This window comes from Anarhichas minor, unplaced genomic scaffold, assembly GCF_050575085.1.
Source record: "Anarhichas minor isolate MPS153535 unplaced genomic scaffold, ASM5057508v1 ptg000051l, whole genome shotgun sequence".
Classification (NCBI taxonomy): domain Eukaryota; kingdom Metazoa; phylum Chordata; class Actinopteri; order Perciformes; family Anarhichadidae; genus Anarhichas; species Anarhichas minor.
In genome coordinates, this window is record NW_027466497.1 from 4,003,387 (window position 1) to 4,022,206 (window position 18,820).

The 18,820-nt window shown below is 45.0% G+C and overlaps 1 protein-coding gene across 6 annotated transcripts; it reads left to right on the top strand.

Annotated features, from left to right (window-relative positions):
• Positions 1 to 284: 284 nt before the first annotated feature.
• Positions 285 to 16,048, top strand: LOC142972019 (SNF-related serine/threonine-protein kinase-like). Of its 6 annotated transcripts, none has more exons than XM_076112782.1 (9): positions 285 to 499; positions 2,610 to 2,735; positions 3,839 to 4,181; positions 4,848 to 5,066; positions 5,812 to 6,058; positions 9,979 to 10,120; positions 11,602 to 11,814; positions 12,087 to 12,221; positions 13,297 to 16,048. In XM_076112782.1, the coding sequence occupies exons 3-9, from the start codon at positions 4,059 to 4,061 to the stop codon at positions 14,630 to 14,632; spliced, it is 2,415 nt and encodes an 804-aa protein (XP_075968897.1). In that variant the 5' UTR covers positions 285 to 499; positions 2,610 to 2,735; positions 3,839 to 4,058; the 3' UTR covers positions 14,633 to 16,048. The 6 variants fall into 6 exon arrangements, with proteins under 6 accessions (XP_075968897.1, XP_075968901.1, XP_075968898.1 ...); XM_076112786.1 differs by having other exon boundaries at positions 2,610 to 2,695; XM_076112783.1 differs by having other exon boundaries at positions 2,614 to 2,735.
• Positions 16,049 to 18,820: the final 2,772 nt, after the last annotated feature.

The window sequence follows — 18,820 nt, forward strand, 5'->3', positions numbered from 1 at the left end:
CGAGTAGTTCTCTTGAATACCTATGTTGAATACACTTATTGTAAGTCGCTTTGGATAAAAGCGTCTGCTAAATGACCGTAATGTAATTTATTTATAATGTAATAATCCTTTGCTTGTAAAAAATTAAATTAAATCAAATGAATAATCACCTTTGACAACTCAAAACGTCACTAACATTGATTTATTCAACATCTGAAGCTAGAACTAATAAAATATTTAGCTTTTATTCTGAAATCTGCACTTCCTGTGTATACCTGCTACCTGTGTTGTTGTTTTTCTACGCAGCTGACAGAGCGAGAGAGAGGAGAGATAGAGGGAGGTTGGGTTGTCAGTGTGACAGACTCACGCAGGGACTCATTGGACTTAAACGTCGGTTCTCTGTCAGTCGGTACCGACTGTTAAACTGAACGAGAACCCGTTAAACCGCGCAGATCACCGCCCGGAGCTCCGCAAAAAGGGAACCGATAGGACGGCTGTCGCTGCTTCAGATGCCTCCGTGGTAAGTAGGACTGGTGTAGCGCACGCATGCATGCGGACGGTGTGGGCCCCGCGTAGTAATATGTGTCAAGTTAGCTGTCGGCTCCGCTGGACATCAGTGGCGGATGGTGCTTTTCTTTAATGCGCATCTTTTGGAGACGCATGTTAGTTAGAATGCTGCCCGAGTCTTCACAGCTTCCCTATGTGCGCTGTTGGCGCAGGCTGGTCTGCGCTGTCATGTTATTGTGGATGCAGCCAGCAGGCATGTTGACAGTAGAGGGGAGGGGAGGCTGGAAGGGTCCCAAACGGGCAGTAGCGCCTATACAGGGATAAGTGATACTGTGTAGGATGGTCAGCACAGTTTGAACACAACAATGCTTTAATACTCCACAATAGTGAAATATATATATTTATCATGCATATGATTTTACTATTGCAAAGTGTTCCTGTGGTTCTGTGTACAGAGAGTTTAAAGACTTCTCAATCTTGTCTTTATTATAGTCCTACAATAACCACATGCAGACAAGATAATGTTTCAGTACTGAATAAATATAGTTATCTTTATTGTGTTCTCTGTTGGCTGCACATATTCAGTGTGCCACAATAAACAGATAAAACACTATATAGTTCCTGTATTATGTCTATAGGGACTTACTGAGTCTGTATAGCACCTCGTGTTAGACCATAACTCCTGTGGTGTCACTATGATATTCCTCTGGAGATGTATTTTCTGTCATATTTGTATTGTATTCTAGTAACATGGTTCCCAAACTGGGCATTGGGATTCCTGCGAGGGGTTGCAAGTATATCCTGGTGGGGCCATGAGAGTATTAGGATAGGACAGCAGAAAAAAAACATATTTCTACAACTTAAAATGATCTAATCTTTACTTTTAAATGGTGTAATCTCAAGTTTATGGAATAAAATCAGTAAGTCTTTGGTTGAACTGGTAACTATTGATATTTACTGATTTAAGTTACGGTTGGGAACCACCATATTATCGTATTTTTCTTGTAAACTAACTTATCTTCAACACATTGATATCTTCAGCAAGTGTACCAGTAACCTGACTACACTTGATAACCCCCAGTTCATATCTTAGAGTCTCACAGGTTATGAGAGCAGCTCTCATAACGCCGGTCCTTGAGCTCGTACGTGAGTGCACAAATGCACGTCAAAATCAATACGCCTCGGCCTCCAGCACCTTCAACAGTTGCACAACGGACCCTCTTTAAAGCGTGCGCGACCGTTACGCTGCTGTACTGTACGTCGACATGTCCGAAAGACCAGAGGGATGTCTGTTTTTCACATAGAGTGCATTTTCCCAACTTGTAATTTTGATTACAATACGATCAAGTGATTTTACACACATAAACACACACACACACACTGTTGAGATAAATAAGAGGTCTAGATTTAGACTTGCAGATCCTGGCAAACACACCAGCTGGCCACCACACTGCAGCCCACGTTGATCTCACCTATCTCACACATGAACGCAGGCACAAGTGTGTTTTGTGTGTGTGTGTGTGTGTGTTTTGTGTGTGTGTGTGTGTGTGTGTGTGTGTGTGTGTGTGTGTGTGTGTGTGTGTGTGTGTGTGTGTGTGTGTGTGTGTGTGTGTGTGTGTGTGTGTGTGTGTGTGTGTGTGTGTGTGTGTGTGTGTGTGTGTGTGAGTCTCCTTCTCCTTTCACGGCTTCAGTTCCTGAAACATCAACACCTACATGTTGTAAGTCTCAGGCGAAGAGTTCAGCAGAGTTGAGTTTGCTTTTGTGTGTGTGAGAGAGAGACATTCAGATGTCATCTTCCTATTATAAGAAAAATGACTCACTCTTTTCTCACAAGTACAATCCTTCAACTGAGGATCACATAAAAAAAACCAAAAGAGCTTTTTAGGCTTTCAGAGTTTCACTTGAGCAACCACAGACTGCCGGAGACGTTTTCATTTAGTCCATCTTACTGTATCTCATCGTGTTGATAGGCGTATTCCCTATCAACAGTTTATTTGGTTTCCAGTTGTGTCTGTGAACCCAGGTGAGTGGGGCACACCTACAGGCGAGGATCACCTCGCAGGAATGTTCTCTTGTGTGGACACCGTGTGTCTTTTGCCGTCGTCTGTGCTCTTGGCACGCAGGTAGACGGAAGAGGAATGCCAGGCGTCCCCCGGAGGCGTCGTTTCATAATCAGGCCTGTGAAGCAACACGACGACGGTGGCTTCCGGTGAACAAAGCGGACGGTCGGACATGTGTGCACAGCTTGAGTGAGCTTCAGAGTTTTGTCATCCCTGAGGGGGCAAAACATATCAAATGACCAAACATTAATTATGAAGAAATTCTAAACATAGCAGACAACTATTGCACAATGATGCAATATATTAACTGGAGCTGAAAAATAGTCATTTAATTGGCGAGTGGATTAACAGAATGTTAATCTGCAATAGTTTTAATAATCAATTAAGGTGATTTAATCAATATTTGCTGGTTCCATGTTGTATTTTTCTTTGGGTTTTGGACTGTTGGTCTAACAAAACATTTGAAGATATTCACATTTTACTATTTTCACACATTTCATACACTAAACCATTACTTTATGTGTTTAGTTAATTTCATTCTCTTTGAGTTTAAATGTGTTCTGTTTTTATTGTAAAGCACTTTGCAACATGTGCTGTACAACAAAAGTTTAAAATTATAATTAGAAACAATGTATTCATGTATATCTGATGATTTAGGCCTTGTGGTGGCGTGCACTCTTCTAGGACTACTAGTTTTAGTTTTAATTTATTGGTAAATGATGTGCTAACATGCACCCAGATGGCATTTTTAGTCACGCCAGCAGGAAGACGTTGGCAAACCTCAGTCGGTCAGTTGGTCTCCCGCTTTGGTCTAGACTGAAATATCTCAACAACTATTGGACATTCCATCGAGCATCATCAGCAGGTCCAAATTCAGATTCGTTCAATACTTTGGTTTATGACCAATAAAGCTGGCACACTTTGTTTCGTGGTAATTACCAAATGGTAATAATACACAAAATTAGGATGTTAACCGAGGTAAACATTAAACCCCTTAAACATCATCATGTTAAATATGCCATTGTGAACATGATGGCATGCTGATGTTAATATTTAGCTCAAAGCGCCTCACAGAGCTGCTTGCATGGCTATAGACTCTTAGTTTAGTTTTGTGTTTTAGTTTTTGTTGTGAATGAATTATAGAAACTTTGAACTTATTAAATTGTTAAATGACACACAGAGTTCATCGGACAGGTTCAGGGTTCAGCAGGAGTTCCTCCAAAGCACTGAGTCGTTAATATGAATGGGTGGATTTTGATTTCCTATCTCTTTTGTATTATTTTCACCCTCAGATCAGGAGAAGATGGGATTGAATTGAACACCGGCAGCGCAGGACGACAACGCTCTGTGAATATTTGCAGTTACCGTCCAGCAGTGGCGTCAAAACCCTGAATCTACCTCGAGAGACCCGCAGCTGGTCTGGAATCAACCGAACCTCACCTAACTACCCAGGAGGAGATGGAGAACTGACCAGAGACCAGCAGGCAGCTCCTCCCCTTTCCACCTGCAGCCATGGCGGGGCTAAAACGCCATCGTGATGGCAAGATCGCCGGGCTCTATGACCTGGACAAGACGCTGGGACGCGGACACTTTGCTGTGGTTAAACTGGCCCGACACGTATTCACTGGGGAAAAGGTACGCTTGTCAATGTCTGTACATGCAGGTGGAATGCGTTGATGCCAGTGATTGAATCTCTTCATATGTAAATAGCTTTCAATAGATTACTCACCCTTAGAGACATACCAAAGAAGGGTGACTAGTAACACAGATATTTGAGTAATGTCCCTCAAGTGAGATGAGTGGATTGATTAGCCAAAGTATCGTGTTTGTCTTAGCATCACATCTTACTGTTGTTTCGAGAGGCGTTTCCCACCAGACAAGACTTAACGTGAAATACTTGTAATGTTTGTGTTTGAGGCGGCTGCTGTTGCTCAGAGGTAGAGCGGGGGTTGTGTTCCGATCGGTAGATTGGCGGTTCGACATCCGGTTCCTCCAGTTCGCATGGTCGGAATAAGTTTAGAGCCCTGATGGGCAGGTGGCACCTCGTATGGCCATCAGTGCATGAATGGATGAATGTTGACGTACAGTGTACAGCGCTTTGAGCGGTCAGAAAAACTAGAAGGTGCTATAAAAATGCAAGAATGAGGCCCAATATCTTTAGTATCAACACTATACATCAGCAATTAGCTGCTTCAGTCCAAAAAGAGTCAATAACCTCCACAGTATGCAACAGCTGCTGCTGATAGTTGTAGATTTGGGGCTAGATGTCAATCATCACTTGTCATTGTGTTGCTCTTCCAGGTGGCAGTGAAGGTGATAGATAAGACCAAGCTGGACCCGGTGGCGCGGGCGCACCTTTTCCAGGAGGTGCGATGCATGAAGATGGTGCAGCACCCCAACGTGGTGCGCCTCTACGAGGTCATCGACACGGCCACCAAGCTCTACCTCATCCTGGAGCTGGGAGACGGAGGAGACATGTACGACTGCATCATGAAGCACGACGGAGGCCTCACTGAGGAGGTGAGTGGGATTGTGGGTAGCAGATTAACCATTCGGTTGCATAGAGTCTTTCAAGTGGTAGATGAAGGTTCACCCCACCTGCAGAACCTTGACTTTGGGGCTCTCCACCATTTCCGGGGATAAAGCAAGAGAACGGAGATCAAAGTATCATATCAATATTAATTCTCCTATGAATGGATGACATTCACTTAAGTTCAACTCTCTAGGAAACAACATTTGGATGTGGTTCTTTTTTTAAATTTAGTTGAGACTATTTTGTGGGAAAGCAGTGAAGGGCACTTCAAAGGTGGTTAGAAGCTCACCAATGCATTGCGCATACCGATTCTTTAAAGTTAATCAATTCCAGACACCAGGAGGCAACTGTCTGACATTGAAAGCTGTAACGTTGCACCTCGAGCAGGGAAAAGGGATCAGACATTCTCAAGCTCTGCAATGGCAACAGTGGCTTTTTATTAACCGTTTTATGTTCCCTTACTGGTACGAAATGAGGTGGCCGATAAGCAAGCTGAAGATGTTTCTGCTATAAAATAAGTTTGCAGGTTTTGTTAGAATGATGCAGGCTATATTGTGGAGAATTACTTGAGAAATTTAAAATGATTTCATATTTTCCTACTGTAAAGGAGGATAACATTTAGGGTTAATAAGTATGCGTATTCTGCTGTTCTACTAACTTACGTATCAACATAATATATATTTTGATATTCATTAGTATCGCTTGCTACCATTCCTGTCTCTCCTCTCCAAGGTGGCCAAGTGTTACTTCGCCCAAATCGTCCACGCCATCTCCTACTGTCACCGGCTGCACGTGGTGCACAGGGACCTGAAGCCGGAGAACGTGGTGTTCTTCGAGAAGCAGGGCGTCGTCAAGCTCACCGACTTCGGCTTCAGCAACCGCTTTCAGCCCGGGAAAACACTCAACACCTCCTGCGGCTCGCTGGCCTACTCTGCTCCTGAAATACTGCTGGGGGACGAGTATGACGCTCCTGCTGTAGGTGAGGAGTTATCTATGCTGATCACAGCTTTTACCGTCACTGGGATGGGACAGCGTCTCAGTCCGTAGTCCAGCGTGTGTTCCCAGCAGCAGGACATGGTACACGCTGTCCTTTACTGTATCTCAGCCTGGTTAACTGATGCTCTCACATTCACACACACACACACACACTCTCTCTGCAGACACTACTGATATCTCTGAATACACTTTGACCATACTGTATGACCTGCAGTACTTTGGATGTAACCCCTGCATGGCACACTGCCAGCTTTATCAGCCAGCTGATAGACGTAGGAGGAACTGCTCAAAGTTCAGATCGTGTTAGCGAACAAGCCAGTTTAGAAATTAGACCATAACTTAACCCACAGAATTGCCGTCCCCGCACCTGCAGTTCATTTTTGTCTGCGGGTTTCCGTTCATTGACAGTCATGGCCTTTCTGTGTATAATAAAATCCGAGATCCGATCAGGCTGAAATTGGTTTCCTCAGCACTCTCGAGCAGCCCCCACCACCTTCACCTCCGTCTCTCTCTCTCTCTCTCCCATCGATGGTGGTAACAATCCTTTGCAGAGCCACAGCTTAGATATTCAATCAAAAATGTAATGGGGAAAGAAATGAAACAGAGGCGTGCAGATTTGGAGAGAGAGAGGGGGGGGGGGGGGGGGGGGTTGACTGAGAGAAACAAGGGACAAGAGGCAGAGCGAGAGAAAAGCATCAGTAGTCCCTCCGTCTACCCAGAGGCCACTGCGTCAGAGCAAGAGAGGCATTTTCTATTCTTCTGACTCTTTCTGATTCTTCAGTGGCTATTTTCTTCTGCCTGCCTTCGCTCCGTCTCTACTGTGGCCGAGCAGATATGCTGCTGCCTAAAATTGAAAGTGAAGCAATAGTAGTTATTTGACTGCATGTGTGTATTTTGGATGATGGTGTGAGTATCTGGCTGTGTGAGGTCAGCTGTCCTCAAAAAAGCCCGTGTGAGCAGTTGACCCAGATGACAAGTCAGGTGTGTGTGTGTGTGTGTGTGTGTGTGTGTGTGTGTGTGTGTGTGTTCTTTCCTCTGTAGTGTTCATTCTGCCCGTGTGCCATTGTTCATTCAGCTGAGATGATGATGTTTTGATTGCGGGGGGGATTATCCGCCCAGCCGGGATGTAATATTGTGCGATTCTATCGGCGGTGCGGTTTGATGTGGAACAGGCCGAACGGAGGCCAGAAGTCCTGACTTTCGGGGCTTTGAGGTAACCTGGCCTGGGATTACATCGCTGCCGAGGAACCAGCCGCTGACAGCCGGTGTGGTGCTGAGGTTTGCTGGTGACGTGCCAGGTGGCGGCGAGCCGGTTTGCTGCGGAGATAAAGAGGCTGTCCTCGCTCGGCCATCTCCAGTCGGACCTGTTTGGAGTCTGTTGCTCTTTTGAGAAAACGCTGAGGAATAATTTGAGAGCAAAGAGAGAAAAGTAATCCAAAATAGAGAGGGGGGGGGGGGGGGGGGGGATGTTGCACCAGTCCTACTGAAGGAGCCAATTAGCCGGAGCAAACTGCAAAGAAGAGGAAAAGATACATTTATTTATTAATCCAAAGTTTCAAGTGCTTTTACTAGCAGAGAAACTTGACCTTCATTCCCTTACATGCTTTATCAGGATCAGGGCTGCAAATAATCATTTTAATCTTTAATTAATCTGTTTTCTCAATAATCGTTTGGTCTATAAATCCTCCCAGCTCCCAGGGTGTGAAAGTGTGAGTGAATGAAAGGAATTTCGAGGATAAATAATGTGTGATATGTTTATTATCATACAGAAAATTAGAGGGAAATCGCAGGTTTAACACAGGGAGTTGATGAACGACTAATAAGTGCAATGAAAAGATGCCTGCCTCCTTTTGCCTTCTGATGTTATGCAGTGTGTGGGCTCCTTTTTGTCTCCAGTAAATGGAAAAGTTAAATATAGATTTCTGCTTTCTCTTCAAGAAGCACAAGCTTCACTTAAGAAAATATATTAAAATTGAAGTTACCTAATAGCAATTACAAAGAACATATCCTGGGCACTTGCATTATTCAGAGCATATCTGTGCTTCTTTAACGCGCACAAGTGGGAGGATTTTTGTAGAAGAAAAACAAATGTTGTGTAATGATCAGCAGGACAGGATGCTGAACTCGGCCCACTCAGCCTCGGGGCGAACAATGTCAAGACACAAGGAAGTGTTGGTCGGTTATCTCTGGGAAGCAATCGGTGTTAAAATGCAACGCGAGGCGGCACATAGGGGATGTTTACACTCCCAGCTGTCGCCAATAAGTAAGTGAGGCTGATGTGCGGTGACGCGACCGGTGTGTTATCCAGAGATGTGTCAGCCATCTGGTTTGTAAATAAAGTTGTTGAGGAAGGAAAAGTTTGGACGGACCGCTGACACAAGTAGCGAGGGAGCGGGGTAACGGTTGCTAGGATACGTTGGCTGGGGGTAAGATGGTAGTGGGGACTGCAGCAGCGTTTTTTTCATCCCTCCATCAGCAGCATGAGACGCTCCTTCACAGCCTCAGAGCAATAAATACTAGCCACCCACGGTTTAAACTGGCACATTGACTTCCAGGGGGGGGGGGGGGATAGACTAGTTTTAATGCAAGTTACACAAGCACAGGGTCTGTTCAAGGTAGCCATCGATACTTCTGCTGCGCCGGCTCTGGGGAAGACGGCATCCGCTTCACAGGAAGTGAAGTATTTTGCATTTCCGGTTGGTTTTAGTGATCAGATTTAAAAACTTGATATTTGGCCTTTGCAGCCTTTGCATTCATGGGAGGGAAAGCTTCATGTGCAGAAAATCTTTGGAGAAAAAGTCACACAGTTATTTTGTTTGATCAAATAGTGATCTCTGCAGAGTAGCCGCAGGAAAAGAAAGGATTAACCTTTTAAAGCTGCACTAATCAATATGTGTAATGTTCAAGTGCAACCCTGCACTTCACCTCACATTTGTAGCTTTTCCGCATCTTTTGAGCTCAATGTTTTGGTTTGACGCTGCAGCCTCAGTAGGCAGTTTTTAGCTTAGTGTCTATGAATAGATGTGAAACACTAACCAGATATCTAGCTGCTAATGCTGAAGAGCGTACGGGTCAGATTGCTTCTTTTTTTTTTTTTGCAGGATTGCAATTTTAGTGCAAGCCGACGCGTCAATGTTTTGTTTACAGCTTTTTCCGCTGCCCCCAAGTGGCCAAAAAAAAATCAATTGATGCAGCTTTAAAATATGGAGACAGATATTGTAAATCAACTGAATTACTGATCCTAACGCTGCTATTTCATTTCCCCGCTCCATTACTTCATATCGCTCTACATATGAAGCCCCAAATCTTGCAAATATTTCTCCAAAGTCGAGGTGAAACAGAGGTCAACACGCTGACTATGAGACTGTGTGCTTTTACATCACCGTCTCTCTGCTCGTAGTCGGTGTCTGACTGCAGGAATGTGTGTCAGTGGACCAGTCAGCTGACCAGAGCGCCAGCGGACGCCCCCGAGCAAAAAGTTGCTCTTTTTCAAAACGGATAATTGGATCGAGGGAGAGTTTGCGTGAAGCTTTGAGGGGGAACACATTAACCCAGTTTCCTAGCTGCGTGTTTGTGCAGAAGTGCATGTGTGTGTGTGAGTGAGAGCATGAAGCCGGCAGCAGTGCAGAGCCTCACCCTTGGTTACACAAATGTGTCCTAAGCCAGTGCATATTTATGGAAATGGCTCTGATCGAATATGATTCATGCTTCATTTGAACTGGGGAGGGGGGGGGGGGGCAGCTCTTGTTTTGTTATATCTAGGTCACTAAGCTGAGAGGACGTATGTTTCTCACTTTGTTGGGGGGTTTTTGGGGGGTTTCTGAGGCCATCTTCCATAAACAAAATCCCACTGAGTCCACACTTTCTTTTGGTATGAACAGCATTCTCTCTGTGTCTCTGCAGATATCTGGAGTCTGGGAGTGATCCTCTTCATGCTGGTCTGCGGCCAGCCCCCCTTCCAGGAGGCCAACGACAGCGAGACGCTCACGATGATCATGGACTGTAAATACACAGTGCCGGAACACATCTCCCATGCATGCAGAGAGTGAGTAACACGCACGGGCACAGACCCACACAGACCCACACAGATGGACGGAGTACTCTGCAGGTGCTGCATATTTCATGTTTATAGATGTGTGAAGAAAAGAGAGGCGAAGAGGAGCGGCCTCTCTCTTCTGGCGCTCCCCGTTGTCCTGCTTTTCGCTCGCCGCTGCAGTCAGCTGCTCCACCGGAGACACAGCGCTGCGTTAAGTGGATCTAATGCACCCTTTAAAATCGGCCCTCTATTTTTATCATTGTGAGGGTTTAGCTATGCATCACAGCAGAGCAGGGCGAAATAGATGCTGAATACATTTTTGAATGACTGTAGCTTTGAAAACACCATTTTTTTGGCTTGGAAGTATTGGCACAGGTGCTGAATCATGTGTTTTCAGTTTGAACGCCTAAACAAATTTGCTTATGCATGACTTAAAGAAACAGCACGTCTCCCTGTTTAGTGAGAGTGATTTAGCCGGTGATGCTGCACCGATCTGTGCCAGACTGGTGGAGGTGGAGAGCTTGTTTACGGGATTATCCCAAAGCAAACACTGATAACAGTGCTCTTGAATATCAGCTGCAGAGGTGGTTATTTTGTAGTGATGTCTACTATTTTTGTATTTTACCTTTTGTCATGACAGCAGAGTCATTGATCAAATACACCAAAAGTATGTTGCTGAATGAAGTGCATCTTATCCCTCATGCTGGAGGCAGAAGACACTGAAAAGATCAGATTTTAAAAGTTTTTTTTAGGCATGTTTGCCTTTATTGGACAGTTGACAGTGAAGAGGCAGAAAGGGAATGTGGCACAGAGGGAGATATGACATGCAACAAGATCTATTTTAAAGGAATTCTTTTTTATTATAACCTTATTAGCAAAGTTTTGGCATCAGCTGTCACAATCACTGGCTCAATCATCAGCTGTGTGGCTTCCAGCTAACTTGCAACATCCAGTCATATAAATGTTGTGTACAGCTACGGGCATTGAAATAATTTCTGGTTCGTTGGAACTTAAGTCTTACTTCCTATTCGCAGGCATTTTGTGGCCTCTATTTCTACCAGTAGTGATGGTGATGTATTCAACGTTGGGGTAAGAAACATGAGCATTCAGACGATTAGATCGTGAGGTCGTAAACAAGCCAACAGTTTAATCTAAAGCAGTTTATTTGGAGGTAAAACTGAAAGTGAGAACATCACAATTGTGTACATTTTGTCAGGACAACTGTACGCTTACACTTACTACGGGAAGTCCACTGGGTCAAAGTTCAACCAGAAGTCAGCCTGTAAACTGTGATGGATGTTTACAGCGGGCAGCTTGGGTAATAATTTGACCATTTGAGATTTGGCTAACCTGGTGGTTTGTTTAAAAAACCTGTCTGAATGCCAAATTATTGTTATCCCAACTACTCTGTGAATATTAATGTGTATCTAGAAACACAGCTAGACCAGATGTTCCTCCACGATGCTGATCCCCTCTGTGACTCCCTCCAGCCTCATAGCCCGGATGCTGCAGAGGGACCCCAAGAAACGAGCGACCCTAGAGGAGATCGGGGCCCACGAATGGCTTCAAGGCGTCGACCCCTCCCCGGCCACCAAGCTGTCCACCCCTCTGGTGTCCCATCGCAGCCTGTCGGAGGAGGAGCACGGCTCCATCATCCAGCGCATGGTGCTTGGGGGCATCGAAGATCGAGATACCATAACTGAGTACGTGTCCCTTTATCTCACATACATTCGCGATGGTTCACTAGTCCAGCTAAAACTAAATTGAGTGTCGTCAAGAGTTTAATTGCCATTAACAACCAGCTGGCAGTCAGTCCTGAGCTGTCGCCATGTCAAATCAAATCTCCACCCTCCCGTCACTTCCTTTTGACTCACGGTCAGGGTTCGGTGCAGCTCAGCGTGCTGATGTGTGGGTGGATGTGTGTGTGTGTGTGTGTTTTGGAATTCAAATTGATTTCTCTCTCCATCACCTCCAGGGCTCTGGAGTCGAATCAGTACAACCACATCACGGCTACATACTTCCTGCTGGCTGAGAGGATGCTGAGGGAGAAGCAAGAGAAGGAGCAGCACAGCCAGACACGATCACCCAGCCCCAGCAAGGCCCAGTTCAGGTATACACACACACAACACACACGCACGCACACACACACACACACACACACACACACACACACACACACACACACACACACACACACACTCCTTGAGATGGACAGAGTGCTGCCTCTGCAGGGCTGTGTACTGTCAGTTTCAGACAAGTTTGACAGCAGAATGGATGGACGGAGCCTTTTTTTTTTCCAGCAGAGACTGAAGGACAGACTGAGAATAGACGAGAGGTTTCAGATCAGCAACATTATCGTGGATATTAAATTTGTCTTCTTATTAAGAAATTGAAATTCAAGAGATATAAGAGATGGTTGGCGTGCACTAAAATTGCAATCTTGCAAAAAAAAGCAATCAGACCCTTTTCCTCTTTAGCATTAGCAGCTAGATATCTGGAACTAATGCTGAAATATAGGTCATCAAACAATAAAATAACAATAGTATATTCACTATCTGCTCTGTAGTCTGACCATGCTACTTCTCGTTTTGCTTCATATCTCACACACCAAGCACGACCGCCCGTCTGTAATCTATAATTAGCCAAGCAGCCGCTATGATGCTGATTATCTCAGCTGTGTTTGCATCATGCAAATTCATTGGTCAGAGTTCCAGCTTTCAGACAACTGATGCAGATGCCCACCCGTAGCACGGTTTTGACATAAAATGACAGATAACATGACCATTACATGAATCTGAACTTGCTTAAAACCACTCCGACTGAATAAAATATTAACAATGTCTTCGTTTAACATTCTTGTTCAAATGTACAAATGACAGTTTGTGCCATTAGGTGGAGTTACACTATTTGCTGTAATTATTTCCTGGCAATACAATGTGTTCCTTAGTGAGCTGTAGTTGTGTAGCTGTGCTTTTTTCATGAGAGTGATTTCAATTTATCTCTTGGAAATAAAGCGAATACGCAAATTAACCAACATGTTGAACTATTTCTTGAAGTTCTTTTGTGTCAGCATGCAACTAAATGACTTGATGAAATGTTTGGAAGTGTAAATATATAATTGCAGTATTGCAAAGTATTGTAACCCCCCTAAACCTTGTTTTCTGTGTGTGTTTAACCCTTCACAGGCAGTCCTGGCCCACCAGAGTGGACGTTCACCAGGATGTCAGTGACGGCTTGGGGGGTCCGACTATCTCCCACCCCGGGGGGCCGCAGTCACCTGCCCGCAGTGCTGAGAGCCTCCACAAAGGCCCCAGGCCCAAAACGGCTCTGCTGGACCTCATCCAGCGGCAGGAGAGCCACACACAGCCGCCTGCTCGACAGAACCAGGAGAGGGGGCTCCGGCCTCTGGTAAAGCCCCACTCCAACCCCCTCAGGCTGGGCTCTATGACCTCAGTGGGCCCTTGCAAACCTCGTAGTCTCAGTCTTTTCAGCGTGGAGGAGGATGAGGAAGAAGAAGGGGAAGATAATTGTTTATCGCCCTCTGCGCTTCCTGCTCAGGTGGTGCTTCGCTGCAAAGCCTCTTCCTCCTCATCCATGTCTTCTTCTGCTAATCGGCTAACGTCCCGTATGAGCGCTCCAGTTCTCAACCAGATCCACGAGGAGGACAAAGAGGAGGAGGAAAAGGAGGAAGAGGAGGAGAGGAGGGAGCTGCATGGATTCGGCCCGCCCAAAGCCAGCCTCAGCCTCGATCTGAACTCTAGAATACCATCACTGCCCACGCTCATATTATCTCCCAAAACAGCTGGTGTAACAGCACCGGTTGCCGCTTTCACTCCCAGCTCGGAGACTAGTGACGACGAGACGGAGAGCCACCATAAACCAGATACGGTGACTGCAGGCGGACAGGGGGACGAGAGAGGAGGGAGCAAAGAGGAGAGAGAGAAAAGGGGATCAGGGCAGGGAAGTCCCTCCAACTGCGCCAGCCCTGGATCAGGTTCGGGCCAAGGCAAGGGTACCCCCAAAGCTGCCAGCGGCCTGGTGGAAAGCATAAAGCTGATGAGCTTGTGCCTGAGCTCTCAGTTCCACAACCTGACAGGGGGAGGAGGAGGAGGAGGAGGAGGAGGTGTAGGTGTAGGAGGTGGTGGCGGCGGCGGCGGCGGCAGCGGGGCCGTTGTTGGCGTGGACGCCCAGGACCGTCCCATGTGGAGGATGTGCATGGGCGGCTCCACCGGTAGCCTGGATAAGGTCTCGCTCCTCGGTGGCCCCTCACCCAGGGGGAACCTGTACCACCACCAGCCCCCGCTGGGAGGCGCGCTGGCAGACCCGCTGCTGGAGGGCTCCTGCACGGGCACGCTGAGGCTGGGAGAGCTGGACCTGGCCAGGGAGAACCACAGGAACATGAAGAACCGCGTGCTGCAGATGCCCATGAGCGACAAGACTCTGTCCGTCAACATCCACCGGAGCACCAAGGAGGGTCTGCTCTGTACTCCCACCCCACACAGCTGCTGCCAGGTCATCTAGACCGCCGACAGACGCTCCATCAGCTGCTGCACCTCCACGCTCGTCTGTACATCCCCTTATCGTCTCGCTTTTCTTGACTTATTCAATGCTGTTTCCTATTATTTAACACTTACGGCGGAGGATAACAGGGAGAGAGTCCAAAATGCCTACTTTGCACATTTAGAGACGCTGGTTGCCATGCCAAGTATGTGAAGCACTTTCAGCAGATTAAACAGAAACACTAAAGGGACATTTTAAACCCCCGCGGTGTGTTTAAAGAAGAGACATTAAGTATGGGAACGGACACGGGAGGTGCTCACATTCCTGCTCCTCACACACTTGTATATACTGTATGTACACATTTTGTGCACATCCACACGCACACCTTCATCACTCTCTGATAAGCTGGTAAAAAAGGGATACCTGATGAGTTTTAGTGTCATGTTACATATTGTATTTTTGTCGTACTTGATGCTGTTTTTTTAAACCATTATTTTTAAAGAATTCTTTCTTTGAGACAATCCTTTTTAATGCGTTTTTTTTATTCTGACTGAAAGGGTTAAGTTATGTCTGTGTTTTTTCATTCAAATGAGGACAAAGAACAGGGTGAAAATGGACTTAGCGGCACTAAAGTGTGATGGTGGCATCACAGTATTTTGTAGTCTTATCACTGTTTTATTTTTCTATCTCGAACGTGCTCCGCAGACTCAGAAAGAAAAAGGCACACTCACTCGTCAAGTCTCTGCGCAGTTACATAGCAGAGTCTGTACATATGTGAATAACCTTCCAAGCAGTACTCTGTGCTTGTAGTATTGACGGTAAAGTTGTATCGCAGTAGTAAACCTGAATACTAGAACCTTACACACCATTATTCTCCACTCCTGCTGGATGTCCAAGGTTTTGGTTGAACCCAGAGGTAGAAGTGTGTTTGGTGGCAGGAGAAGAACACCGACGTGAAACCAAACTGAATTATTACACAAGCAATGGCAGCATTCAAAGGGAATGACTTCTGGGTGGAACCGAAACCGTGTGCTTTCCAGGATCACGGTTGTAGCCACAGTTGTAGCATATTCCAAGACAAAAACAACAAAAGGGGTTTTCAGTAGAACATAACAACACTGCCCCTTCGAGTATCGGTCTGTGTAACTGGATGTGTGACCCACCCCTAGTGGAATATATAACTTGATCGGTGCATGTGTTTTTTGCTGTAGCAACATTATTCTTGCCCACTGAGGTCAATCCACCTGCTGTATCTACCTAAGTAACAGATTCAAACGGTCACTTTACCGTAGCCTCACAACGAAACCAGCGACTGCAAAATGTACAACAAAAATGGATGTGCCATAAAATCTGTCTTGAGCATATTGTACTGTATGTACTGTATATGATAGAGATATATTAAAAGGAAATGATGTGAATAAAGAGTCCGTTTCTTGACTTTTTGTTGAGTGAGAGTTGATTTGTTTTCTTTAACCAATCCACCTTTTATAGATCTGAAAGGAAAGGAAACATCTGTTGTGCAGCCATACAAGCAGCATTACATTAACACTATTGTCTGATCAGGAGTCTCTTTTATACAACACTGCACACTAATCCACACTAAATGTTCACATACGAACAAATTATTTAAAAACCTTGCAAACACCTGCCGATGTTCAATTTCATTTTATTAATCACAAATTAACTTGGAATTGTAGAGAAAGGGAGCCGGCTGAAGAGCGGTTCTTTACAGTGAATCACAACAACTACGGAGAGGAAGACACAGAGGAGGATTTTCTTTCTGACAGAGAAGTTAAAGTGTTTGAGGGTGAGTTGGTTCCCTCCTTAAAGGGTTCTGCGGGGATGAAGTATTTTTGTAGGATAACCAGGAAGTTAGCGTCACACTGGTTCCCTGGACAACAATCCAATGGGAATTTTCCATTGGATTATAGAATTTTGCAGAAAATAAGCTCTGTGAATGTATATGACGCGTAAACGTTTTCTGTGTGTCTGCTTGGCCGGGTCTCGTTTTGTTTTCTCCTCCCCTTGCAGGTCGTCACCAAGCTGGCTCACCTGTGTGCTGATGAGGGAAAGCTTACAAAGCTGTTCAGGCGGCCTCGTTCTCTCTCAGCTCCCACGTGGCCGCTTTGTTTGTTTGCTTTTTGTTGTTTTATCTTTTAGCATGCGACACAGTCGGACACTCTTTTAACAGCGACGATGTGCTGATTGGTCGCACCACACATTTTGTTTGTGAAAATAAAATGCTTTGAAAAATTATCACTTTTTGACCTCCGAACATTACAATGTTTTTCCCTATACCATTTTTTTTTTTTTTTTATTGTTTTGCTGTCAAGCACCTTTACTTCATCTGCACACAAGGAAAGCAATCCCTGGTAGTTTAAAACGTTAATGTTTTTGTTTCATGTATTGCTTAATTTTTGAAAACTTTGCTCCCAAAACTGCCAGACATAGTTGAGCATCTTTCAACCATTTAAATTAATCTCATCCATTCTGCATGCATGAAGGTATGACGTGCCACAGAAGAAGGCAGACATCAATTTAGTGCCTTTGTTCTATTAGCATGAGCGGATTATGAGACTGTATTGTTCAGCTTTTTATTGCTTTTTTGTTACTCTGTGGTCATTTTCTGTCTCACTTTAGTTGTTTTTTTCTCTTTTTGTATATGTTTTGGTCAATTTGTAGGTATTTTGCATCTCTGTTTTGTGTCTTGCCGTGGTTTTGTGTCTCTCTCTGTAGTTGTTTCACTTTAATTGTTTTGGTCTTTTGTAGTTGTTTTGCAACTCTTTCTCGATGTTTGGTGTCTCTTTATAATTTCTTTGTGTCTATTTGTGTCTTTTCATAGCCGTTGTGAGTCTCTCTGTGTCTCGTTGCAGCTGTTGTGGATCTCTTAGTAGTTGTTTTGGTCTCTTAATGTTTCTCTGCGGTCATTGTGAGTCTCCTCCTGGTTGGTCTCTTTGAGTGATATTTTGTAGGTGAAGGCCAGGGAGGCCTCCGACACGACACAAGTGATATAGCATCCTGCTGAAACCATGAGTTGAAAAAAAAAAAAAATACTTTTCTAAGGAAGAGGACGATGGAGCAGGATGGGCAGGACAAATTCTATCATTGTTTATTTTCCTCAATGGTCTTGAAGCTTCCCCCCCAAACACTGCAGGGAGTTGTAATCTCTGCAACATCTGGGCTACTGTTCCACATCAGCCAGCTGGGAGGAAATCAGATCAGACCAGATGAGCTCCGGGGTCGACAGATGAACCTGTGTGACACACACACACACACACACACACACACACACACACACACACACACACACACACACACACAAACAATGCAAGCGTGCGCTGGAATTAGATCCGATCGTCTGCCAACGAGCCACCTAATGCAGCTCTCTCTACCGCTCTCTACACATCTCCATGAGTTGATACCAAAATACCAAATATGTGGAACATGTTGGATAAGGCAACCCTGCAGGTCAAATTTGGTTTCTGTGGAATTTACAGTAGATGCTGTGCGATACGCAGGGATCAATCCGTCAGACTAGCAGGGAAACACCGCCTGCAGACGCCGCGCTCACAGCAGCAGACAGATTATCTGGTTCTGGCATGTCAGCGCGCATTAACAGTAGTGGTCTGTTAAAGTTAATCCTTTACTGACATACAAAACTCGATTTTCTTTTCTTTTTTTTAACACTTTTTTTCTTCTTTTTTTAGGTTATGGGAAACATGTTAGAATCAGACAGAGACATCTCCTTTCAATTCAGAGGTAACAAAATGTTTTTGAATACGATAACAGAATATACATATGTTCAAATACGGAGGTCATGAAAGAAAAAAGGAAAGTCTTCAGTAGAGTCTGTGAAAGGACTCCAGGTTGAAACGTAGTACTTACAGGCTTTATATTTGGCATTAGCCTGATGTACCAAAGATGGCTGTGTACAAATCAGGGGTGATGGATAGTATGTGGGGAAGTTACCGGCTGTTACCGACGTATTAGAGCAGTGCAGAGCGGCGGCCGTGAGCTTAACAGTGGGGCACGCTCACATGCACTAAAACAATGTTAACAAAGAGAGGCGAAGCTCTGATTACACCACACACACACACAGAGGGAGAGTGACTTCATTGTCTGCTCAGACATTACTCCAATATATATTTACAGATATAATAGTCGTTTGCTGCTACATTGATGCTCTGAATCCTGTATACTGCACCTTTA

What these genes read in the sequence shown, in the direction of transcription:
- LOC142972019 (XM_076112782.1), top strand. Translation starts at nt 4,059, where the DNA reads ATGGCGGGGCTAAAACGCCATCGTGATGGCAAGATCGCCGGGCTCTAT. An exon ending in ACGGAGGCCTCACTGAGGAG is followed by an intron (nt 5,067 to 5,811) that starts GTGAGTGGGATT and finishes CTCCTCTCCAAG; the next exon opens with GTGGCCAAGTGTTACTTCGC. An exon ending in CCCAGCAAGGCCCAGTTCAG is followed by an intron (nt 12,222 to 13,296) that starts GTATACACACAC and finishes AACCCTTCACAG; the next exon opens with GCAGTCCTGGCCCACCAGAG.